General features: G+C 28.5%; 2 protein-coding genes across 5 annotated transcripts in view; one reads left to right on the plus strand and one right to left on the minus strand.

Moving 5' to 3' along the window:
* The window catches only part of LOC105218040 (putative GPI-anchor transamidase), a 114,233-nt gene that overhangs the window by 42,811 nt on the left and 59,422 nt on the right, over positions 1 to 12,000 (minus strand). The gene's annotated exons all lie outside the window — the stretch shown is intronic.
* LOC105218037 (hormone receptor 4) overlaps positions 7,859 to 12,000 on the plus strand; it is a 35,279-nt gene continuing 31,137 nt past the window's right edge. The window contains 2 exon segments of the mRNA XM_054231930.1: positions 7,859 to 9,213; positions 9,728 to 11,207. Of these exon segments, the coding sequence (XP_054087905.1) occupies positions 10,079 to 11,207 (1,129 nt within the window). The 5' untranslated portion in view covers positions 7,859 to 9,213; positions 9,728 to 10,078.

The following is a 12,000-nucleotide window of genomic DNA, read 5'->3' on the forward strand; positions in this document are numbered from 1 at the left end:
AAAAATAAAATAAAATCAAATCAAATCAAATAAAAGTAAAATAAAATAAAATAAAATAAAATAAAAGAAATAGAAAAATAAAATAAAATAAAATAAAATATAACAAAACAAAATAAAATAAAATTAAATAAAATAAAATAAAATAAAATAAAATAAAATAAAATAAAATAAAATAAAATAAAATAAAATAAAATAAAACAAAATAAAATAAAATAATTTATAAATAGCTTAAAATTAAAAAAAGTAAAAAATAGTCTTTTGATTTTGGAAAAATTAAAAATAAAAAAACTGACTCTTAAAACCATTTAAATTTGTAAAATATGCAATCAGAAAATTATTAAAACAAATATTCGGAAAAAAACATATTATATATACCCTGGCGTTGCCTGTATTTATCTTACTAAAATTAAATTGCTGAAAAATACATAATCACATTAATTTTTGCAATTTTAAGCGCATTTCTTGAAAATTATTTTTTTAAAAACACATTAGTTTAAGTATAAGTTGAGACAGTTCTGCCATTTTTATAACATTTCAAAATGGATATCAAATTTCAAGATTTTAAAATGGCATAAAATGCTTTGAAGCATTTTAAGCGAGCGATTTCAAGTCTTGTTAAAAACAATAAGGCTTTATGACGTTGCCACCTAGTTAATTGGTAAAAAAATATGGATTTTAAAAAAGAAAAAGACATAAAATTAAAATATCAATTAAATAAAAAAATAAATTAATTAAATAAAAAAACCTTCCTTTATGTGTTAATAACTTAGGCGATTTTCGTGATTTTTTTTAAGAAAGTACTCGATCGATTGTTTCGAAGATTTTTGCACATAATAAGGCATATTTTCAGTTACACTTCAAATTTTTTTTTTACAAAAATATTAAAAAATACTGAGTTATATGCTATATTCGGAGGTGCCAAAAGTGCTGACATAATTCCGACCGAATGAGTTGCTGAAATAAAAAAAAATCAAAATGGATATTAAAGTTAAATATATTTCCTATACAATGGACCTAGGATTTTTGAAAAATATCAAAAATTGACAAAATAGCGTAGTTCTGAAAAAAAAATCGTTTTTTTAGGTAAAAAAATTGTCTTTTTTAAATGCCAAATTGAGTATTTTCAAACAATCAAAAGATCGTAGATCATTGTATAGTAAATATATTCAAGAATACTCAGTTTAAATTGGAAGTCGATCGGTCAATGTATTTTCTACCAGCGAGCGGTCGATCTTTAGAACGCTACCATTCAAAAAATATTCAAAATCACGATCTTACCGCTTTCACGGGATATTTTTGAAAGTATAAACTATCGAATAAGCAAAATATAAATAAATAGCTTTTTCAAAATGATTGTCACACTGGTATAGCCCTTTAAAGACTTGACTTTAGGTATAAGTTATAGCTTGCCAGCCAATAGTGAATTAATTGCTATCTAGGTATCAAAGGTATTTGGGCTGCCACCTGATTTCACATAGTAAAAAACTGCTTTTTAAAAACTATATAAAATGCAATAGAAATATAAAAAAAATAACTTTTTAAGAAAGGTTTGTTACACAAATATTATTTCATGGTATTGCCAACCGATTTTAAATAGTAATAGTTATTTAAAAAACGTAAGAAGAAAATGCGTGTTTGAAGGAATTGTTATTGAAAAGTATGAATTAAGTACGTTGCTACACAATTTAATTTCTGTTGTTCAATGTTTTCTTTTTTTTTATAGAATAAAAATTTAAATTGTGTAGTAAAAAAATATTTTCGAATATAAGCTCATAGCATTTTTGCTTCAGTCGTTCTTCTTTGGTATAGTTTATATTAAATTAAATTCAATTTTTACATTTTTTTAATAAACAATTTTTAAAATTAAAAAAAAAATTAATTAAATAAAAATAAATTAACTTCCTTAATATAAATAAAAAATAAAAATAAATTTATTTATTTATTAATTTCCTTAAAATAAATAAAAAATAAAAATAAATTAATTTAATCAACATTTTTATTTATTTTTGTAAGAAAACAATTTTTTTTCAAACCATATTTTACACTAAAGCATGTTAATTTTATAAAAATTCGCATTATAAAAATAGTCAAAATTTTAAAATTAACATAAAAAATTTGCTTTAACTTTTTGTATTTAAGATTTTTTAAACTATTAAAAAAAATTAAAAAAAAGAAGTTTTATAAGCAAAAATTAAGTAAAAAATTTAGAAACAAAATTAATAATAATTTATTAGAGCTTCCCTTTGGATCGCTGCACTTGAATAACAAACATATGTACACACTATATATGTCCGATAGTTTTAGAAAAGCTTTTCAACATTTCGCTTTCAAATGCAGCCGAAAAGTTCTGCCTAGCAAATGGCAAGTGAGCTGCTGTTACTGCACTCACTTATGCTAACAGGCTTTCTCATTTCACTCTCACTGCATTTACAATACCGAAGCGAAGTTTTGAGCATATATCAATCTGTATGTATGTATATGCAATACCGATTATTATGCGCTTCCTGCTTTTCAAATGCAAAAAGCTTTCGGTTCACCACAAAATACCAATACAAATACATTTAAGTATGTGTGTATATGCAATCTCTATAGCGCATAATTATGCATGCAACTTCAGCTGAGCGCAATATTACATATTACTTTAGTCCCATCAGCACCCTTCCTCCAACTTCTCAAATGTCAGCAATGGCTTTCGATGCTTTTCTCCTACTCAACTACACCGCGATATCTGCCGCGCGTCGCTGCCATCACTCCACATTACTTTTACTGCCTGTCGCCATATGCTGCTACACTTTTTGTTGTTGGTGCGCGCATAAATTTTACCCCACCGTTTTGTGTGTGTGTGTGTGCATTTTGTTTACTTGTTGTTTTTGTGGTTGCATGCATTGGCATTAGTTTTTCCGGTTGCTGCCGCCTTAGTGTGCTGAGCAAGCGCGCGCTGCAGTCACATAGCTAACTGTAATAAAAGTCACACACACATACACAGACGCAACGAAAAGCACACGAAGTCACATAGCGGTAATACACGAATGCCAGATAGTTCATGTGTAAGCGCGCGCCGCGCGTTCGTATGCTGACTCGTTGGCCGAGTATGTCGGCTAATGCAGTCGCTCGGCAAAGCGCTGGTAGTTGTTATTGCTCTGCTGCTGCTGCTCTTCATGCTACCTAGCTGGTGCTGTTGCTGTTGTTGCTAGTTTCTTCGTTAGTTTAACCGCTCACATGTGTGTTGTTTTTGTTTGTGTATATTTTTATTTATCTTTTGCCATTCATTCGCGCACATCGGTGTGCCCCACTGTGCTTCGGTATTGGTGAGCTTTCATGCTTCTTTCGTTTCTGGTTGTTGGCTTTGTTGTTGCCGCCTATAGAAACGACTATTATGTGTCTGCGTATGTGTTTGAATAGTGCGCTAGCTAGCCAAGCTAGCTCAGCTATTTGTTGTCGTCATCGCTCACGGCAGCGGCAACAGCAACTGTGGCAGCGGTCGTTGGCGGCAGCATTCGTTAGAGTTTTTGGCGCTTGTTGGCCGCTTTCTTCCATCTACTCCTTTCATTTCACTTTATTCCGTTCGTATGTACGCACGTTGGGCGCGGAGTAGCCAACCAACCAACCAGTCAGTCAGTCAGTTAGCTAGCTAGCTAAATAAACAAACAAACGAAGAGCGTTCCGTGTGGAGCGTACGTGCAACGGACAGTCGTCTAACGGTTGGTCGGTCGGTCGGTCATTTCTTGTACGCGCGATCCCCTTACGGCTGAGCGCGCAACATTAGAATCGTATTGAAGCGCAGCGCGCGCTCTCTCACCAGCCAACCGCGCGTCCCGCACTGACGCTTGTGCGTGTTGTTGTTGGTTGGGTTTTTCTCCGCGCTGTAAAAGCTAGATGAAAGTACCTACGACGCTTGCCGCCGTCGCTCTACAACTCGAATTTTGAATCTATACTTACATACATACTTGTCTATCTATACGCTTGTGAGTGTATGCTGATTTCCAACTCTTCAGCTCGACGCTGGCTCTATGTGGCCAATATCGCAGCAATAGTGACGTCGTGAACGCGGACAAGTTTTCTTCGTAGCGGCATGCAATCGGTTTCATTTTGCCGCCAACTCTTTACCGTTGCGCGTCGCGGCAATCGTGTTCGTCATAGCCGCCAAAATACCGTTACAACGTTAAACGTTAGCGCAATTAGCGTAAGCGCAACCAGCTATTAGCCAACAGTGACGAGTCAAGAACAAACGTCGTCAGGTGGCATCGCCAAAGAACTCGAGAACTTGAAAAGTAAAAGTCAAAGTTTTATACGGTGTGTTGTTGTTCTTGGTTGATTTTTGTTGTTTTTTTTTTTTTGTTTTTTGGCAATGTGGTGTTATTTTTTGTTGGTGGTTTCCGATGTGTGGCACTGAGTGTTTGATTGCAAGCAAACAAAAAATTAATTAATAAGTGTTGCAATGCAAAATATGTGCGGGGATTATTAGCGGCGCTGAGCATTTTTGGAATTGCGGTGGATTAAAGTGTTGTGTATGAGGATGTGAGAAGGTGAATAATGGCAGTAAATAATTGAAATAAATAAATGGAAAATGAAAATGAAAATTATAAAGTGTATAAGTAAATAAAAATGCCGAACAAAGTAAAGACACAATTTTAAAAATGAAAATAAACTTTAAAAAATAGTAAATAATAAATAAAAATAAAAAATTATGTTGGAAAAAACTTAAAAACAAATGGTTATACATATTTTCTTAAATAAGAAAATAAAAAAATGGAATTGGTCAACATATGAAATAATAATTAAAACAAAATAAAAAAATTACATTAAAAAATTTGAAATAAATTAAATAATAAATAAAAGATTTTCAAAATCAAAACCAAACAGTGATTTTTTAAAAGAAAATATTTTTTTTTTTAATATTTATAAAAAAATTAAAAATTGTCTGTAAAATAAAAGCAATGCAAAAAAAATGTGTTTAAAACTAATGACCAAAAAATTTAAATTTGAAAAAAAAACTAAAATAAAATAACAAAAAAATTCAAATAAAAATTTAAATAAATAACATAAATAAATAAATAATAATAAAATAATCCCAATAATAAAATAGTAATTTTAAAATAAGATATAAATAAAATCTAAATCAACAAAAGGAAATGACAATCGAACAGATTTATTAAACTAAAAGATAAAAAAATATTTTTTTATACTAAAATTAATAGATATTTAATACCATAAATGGGAAACAAAAAATTAAGAAATTCATGTCAAATAATTTTTTTCTGATTAAAATATAAATAACAAAATAAAATTAATCTAATTTAAAAAATGTATTATTTATACACATATACATAATTAAAAAAAATTTAATCAATGAAAATATCAAATTAAATTAAAAAATGGAAATACAGAATTTTTTTTTTTTTTTGTAATAATTTAATAATAAAAATTTTTAAACTTTATTCAATCAGTTTTATATAAAAAAAAGGAATAAAAAACATTTACTGAAGTTTGTTGTTTAAAACTATTATGCTTAAAAATCCATAAAATTAAAATGAATATTAAAAATACAGAAAATCAAAAAATCAAGAAATCGAAAGCAATAATATTGCACTTAAAACTATAAAATATATATTAAAGCTATAAAATTGCTATACAATTTAATCGATAGCTTGCCAACCGGAAATCCCTACTAATACAAATCGATTGCCTTCATGCGCTTAGTTGTCGCATAACGGAAATACGGAAGTTGTCATTTATGTGATGAATTGACAAATTTATTTGCTTGCCAAATAAAAATCGAAGAGCATATTTTTGTCAAGAATTTGTTGTTGTTAGTGGTCATTTTTTTGAAAATTTTAAAATAAGAGAAAATAAAAGAAAAATATATAATAACAAATAATTAAAAAACAAAATCAAAATAATAACCACACACTCAAAAATAAAATTAAATAAAAAAATATTATTAAAAAATATATATATATTATATACAATTATAAAATTTTCTGAAATAAAAAGGCCCAAAAATTAATATATCAGAAATAATATACTAATGAGAGAAATATAATAATAAACAAAAAAATTAAAATATAAAATAGAAATTTAAAAATAAAAAAATAAAAAAAAATTTTTAAATAAAATAAAAAAATTTAAAAAAATTAAAGAAAAAAATTTTTAAATAAAAAAATAAATAAAAAAATTTTGAAAATAAAATATAAAAATAAATATTAAACAGATAATTAATTAAAAAATATTAATAAAATTCATTATACTCATATACACATTACAAAAAATAACCAAATATATATTACTTTAATATAAAAATTAAAAAAAAAAACGCTCAAAAATATTCAAAAAACTATTTATTATAAAACAAAACAAAAATTTATAACCAAAAATGATGATTTAATTTTTTCCTACATCAAAAGTATGATAAAAGTGCGCAAATGCAGTAACAAAATTAAAATATTGATTACTTTGCATAGCAAGTTCTTGGTGCTTTGTGCCTAATATATTGGTTATTGGAGTAAGAATATTATTAAAATACAAGAAAAATCACAAACAAAAAATAAGTTTTCGCAAACGACACTTTTTTTATTTCACAAACAAAATATTGAGAAAATCTAAAAAAAAAGTGATTAAAAATGTCAAAAACAAAAATATAAAATTATTAAACAAATGAACTATAAAGTGAAAGTTAATACTAAAAAATAAAAAATAAAATTAATTCAAATTGAAATTTTTTAAATTTTCAATCAATTTATTTTATAATAGAATTAACTTTATAATAAATATTATTAGTATTAAATAATTTAAAAATACAAACTGATGCAATTACATGCAAAAATTGCGACAATGAATTGAGCGCAACTAATTTACCATAAAAGTGTTGGAAATATTTGCACATGAGTGTGTATGTGTGCTCAAAAAAATATATGCGTCGTCGTGTTACGCTGCGCTTCTACAATATTCTATGCGGTCAACGATAAACAGCAATCAACAATTTGTTGTTGCTGTTTTATTTAGTATTTTATTTTGTGTTTTTACCAACAACACTTATGTTGCATCAGTTATTTTGTTGTTGTGGCGCAATAGCAGTTGCTCTTAAATCAAATATTCACAACGACATAGAAAGACTTTGCGGCACAAATACAAATTGTTCATATGTTTGGAATTTTGGAGTTGCACAATTTGTTGCGTTTTTTTTTTGTTGGTTTTATTTTTGTTTTGCTTTGTTTTACCGTCAAGTCATATTCTCATGAGTCATTGAACTCTGGCAAGGACAGCAGTTGTTATAAAAATAATTATTAATTAAATTGTATTACTAACATTTACAAAATTTAGTATTATTGTCGACTTGTTTTGAGGTTAGTATTAAGAAAAAAGACTTATTAAAAATTTAAAAAAAATTAATAATCATATTAATTAGAATTTATGGTGAAATTATTTATAAAGTGATAAAAAAAAAATTAAAAATAAAATTTAGATTGAAAAAAAAATGAAATCTTTAAAATTTTTGGTTTAATATTTTAAATTTATTATTGCAAAATTTTATTATTTATGCAAAAATTTCAAAATATCAAAATAAAATTTTTTTTATATAATTAATTTTCATAAATAATATAAATAAATTGTTACAATAAAAAAAATATTTTCAAATATTAAATAAAATATTAACAAAAATATTTTTTATTTAAACTAATTAAATTAAAAAATTTAAAAACATAAAATAAATATTTTATTTTTATTTACAAAATTACAACAAAAAAATAAGATTTATTTTTATTTAAAATATGTATCAAAAAAAAAATTTACAATTTATTTTCATTTTTATGAAAATATGAATCGATAATTCTTAATGCTTCAAAATTCCAACAAAACAATTTCTATTCAACATTTTCGAATAATTTTTTTTCTCATAAAAATAAAGACAGAAATTTATAACAATTGCATAATTTTGCTGTCATCAACAAACAGAATTATTAGAACAACAACAATGAAATGAAAAATTATTTTAAAATAAAATATTTGTGGCTTATTCGCTAACTACAGTGTGTCAAGAATGAAAAGAAAGTGAAAAAATAGTTTTTCCGAATTTTCGGAGTGAAAATTTCTAAGAAATAACAACAAATTTATTAGAAAACAAGTGTTCAATAAAATATGGAATATTTACAGTGGAAAAATCAGCAACCCATTTTGAATCCGTCCTACGTCCCAATTGTAGTAACAAAAAAATCGTTTACAAACTAAAATCGAGGGAAGTAAAAAGACTGCATTTTACAAAGCATTTTCTGCAAGAAAAAAAAAACAAAAAAAAAACACTCAAACTCAAATTTTGAGCAGAAAACATGCAACAAAAAATATTTTCCAAGCTTTTCGAATAATCCAGAAGTGCTCACGAGCTTTTGCGCGCGTTAAACCACTTTACTGAGCGACACTCCTGAGTCGCTGAGCACTGGGTTCTTTAAGTTAATTGAGTGCATTCGGCAGCGGTAAATCGTGGCACGCAACGGCATTTAGTGACGAAAAAGACAAATCGCTATAACGATTTTGCATTTTTATACGTATTACCATTAAAAATTAAGAAGATCGATCTTTATATGTAAAGTGAAAGACTGACAATTAAAAAAAAAATACTTTAACAGTAAAGTGCATTTCATAGACAGAATACAAGTGCAATTCTCACATTAAGCATATATAGTTATTAAACGTAAATATTAAGCGCTAAAAGTGGAAAAATAATATTATTGCATATAAACTGAAATAAATAATAATAAAAACTCGCTTTAAAACGAATCATTCGTGAGCATTACTAAAAATGAGAACTTAACGGTAAATAAAAGTAACGCAACAGCGAAAAAGAGAGACACATTTTAAAGTGAGTGTGTACTGAAAGAAGCGAAAGCTCAATATGAGTGCTGTTGAACTAACAGCAAGTTATAAGCGAGTGTGAGAGTGAGACGGAGAGTGTGTGTGCATTGAAAGGAAAGCGAAAGTGCAACAGAGAGAACAATATCGATAAAGTATATAAATCAAGCAAAATTGAAGACAAATAATGGATAAAATGTAGTTAATAATAACTGCTAGAGTTTTCGAAAAAGTGAGGTGTTAAAAGAAATTAAAAAAAAATTAAAGACTGAATAAAAAATAAATGAACTGTGTTTGAGAAGGGATACATTTATTGAAGTCTTGTTCTAAAATTTGTTGAGTATTTTGAGTGCAAACATGTGTTTGAAGGTAAAATATAATAATTTATGGGAAAAGTTCTTAAGACCCTTTATTTAAACTTTTTTATATATACTAAATTTTGAATAAAAAAATAAAAACAAAGAAAACAAATTTCTGAAGGTCGTTTTTTACATTTTTCTTTACATCAAACATTTTTAAGAATTAAATAAAAATAAATTTAAAAAATTAAGATTATTAAAAAGGCGTAATATATATTATAATAAAATATTTTTCAAAAAATTTTTGGAATTTTGAGAAAATTAAAAACTGACAAAAAATTTTAAGAATTAAATAAAAAAAAATTATTAAAAAAGTTTAATATATTTTAAAATTAAAAAATATATATTTTTCGTACCATTTTTATATTTTGAGAAAATGAAAAATATCAAATGATTTGTCCATTAAATAAAATGTATTCTTTTCATAAATAAAATTATATTTTGTTTTCCTAAAATTTTATTTTTGAATTACCATACTTTCGATGAAACCAATTTAAACCTAACCTCAAAATCTCAACACGCAGCAAATGTATAGTTAAATAAATCAGAGACTGAGACCAAAAACTGCCTTAAGCATATATTGTTGCCGCTTGAAGTGTACTAAAAAAATAAAAATAACAAAAGAAAACTTTATAAGCACATTTTATAAAATCTGAAATTTTGAAAAAAAAATCTCTCAAACAATTTCGAAACCCACTTAAATACAAATCACGCAAAATGTTCTCCACATTGCTGTGTTATCCCACTTAAAAATGTCGCCGCAAACGTCAAACAACACTTAGCAACATGTTGCGCAACATTTTCTTCGAACAAATTCAACGCATTTAAACAAACATAAAGTTTAACAAAAGCAACAAAACACACAACCAACTCCAATGAATGCCAATCAATTGGCGTCGGAAGTGGCAGCGAGAACAGCGATCACAACTGGCAACACTAACAACAACAATAGCAAGAGCAGCAGCACTAATGATAACAGCAACATAGATGTTGCAGACGAATCCATGAATCTAAGTGTTTTGGGTGGGAAACATGAAAAAATCGCGAAACAATTGAAAAGTGTCGCGGCTGGTAAAACGGATGTAAATGATGAGGGCAGCAATTGTGGCGCTGTTGGTGGCAACAACAACAACAACGGCAAAAGTGGCAATTATGAGCCGAAGCAGAATGGACAATGTAGGGTTAGTGATGAGCGCGTAGATGGTAGGGAGACGCCAATAAATAGCTGGACGCAGCAGCCACCTAAACAACAACAGCAGCAACATCATCGCGTAAATGGCGAAAAGTCGGGACATAACAGCAGCAGCAGCAGCAGCAACAGCAGCAGCGGTGGAAATGTTGGTGGCAGCGTCAGCAAGCGTGAAAGTGACGCAGATTCGCCTGCAGCGCGCAAACAACGCCACGAGGAGAACGCGGAGGACACGGATGAGGCGGCGCATGAAAACGCCAGAGAACGCGCTACGTCCAACAATGATGAGGACGATTTTGAACGTCTACACACCGCGACCATCATAAAAACGCCACTCAATAAGACGCTGTTGAAGCGCTGCAGCAGCTACAGCGCGCTAAGTTGCGGTAGCAGCAGCGGAAATGGAAGTGGTAGCAATGGCAAAGGACCGGGTTATGGAAGCGGCAATGTCGCCACTGCAAGTCCATATGACACAGCGTCATGTTGCGCTGCCAGCAGCGAATCTGCGCTCAACTGCAGCGACAGGGAGGAGCACGAGCTGGAAAAGCAGCACTTATCGCCGCATGGAATGGCCGAGCAGCCGTCGTTTAATGGCGGCGATGAGGGAGGCTCACCGCCGCATACCTCCGCGACATCGGCGTGCGGGTTCTTGCATAAAATGCCAACAACCATAACGCCGACAACAACAACTGCAGCAGACAGTGGCGTCGGCGATAGCAATGCGGGGAAATGTAGCAAATGCAACAACAACAATAATATACATTACAACAATTACAATTGTTACTATCGCAAAAAGTCGCGCATGCCGATTTGCCGTTAGTATAACAACAAAATATTTTTTACTGAATTTTACATAATATATTTATTTTGTCATCGCAAGCAATTTACTGTAACAGTAATTGGCAAAATAGTTTTTTCTCGAAATTCTTTAAAAAATATACAAAGACTGATTTTTGTCCAACAAAATTTCAAAATAAAATTTTGACAGTGCTACACAAAAACGAAACCACCAACAAAAATTGGCCAACAAAATTTAATAAAACAGTATTAAAAAAAATTTTATTAAAAAAATTATTAAAAAAAATTTATTGAAAAAAAATAATTCAAATATTAATTTTTTATTTACTTAAAATTTTAGACAAACTTTTTATGGTACAAATTTACAAACAATAATTTAAAAATCTAAGTATAATAAATCACACTATTCAACAAAGAAATTTACACACCCCCAATTGGCATTGGACATTTCGCAACAAAACTACAAAAATATGCAACTAAATTGAAGAAGCACTGTGACTGCGAGACACAACTTTAAAAACCATATAATTTGGCAAAATTAGTCGAAATTTGAACGAACAAAATTATGACTTCCATAGGTAAATTGGCAAAGAAAATATTATTATTTTGAGACAATTTATTTGACTATTTTATATTTCAAAAATTATTTTTATATAAACAATAATATAAACATTTTTATATAGTATTTAAGCATATACGTAATGCATAAAACATTTTCGTATACATTTAACTCTCAATACTTTTTTTTATAAAATTATATATGAAAGCTTTGCTTACTTAGTATGCTATTACACGTGTAATTGGGTACTT

Source organism: Zeugodacus cucurbitae, chromosome 5 (genome assembly GCF_028554725.1).
Source record: "Zeugodacus cucurbitae isolate PBARC_wt_2022May chromosome 5, idZeuCucr1.2, whole genome shotgun sequence".
In the NCBI taxonomy this organism is placed as follows: domain Eukaryota; kingdom Metazoa; phylum Arthropoda; class Insecta; order Diptera; family Tephritidae; genus Zeugodacus; species Zeugodacus cucurbitae.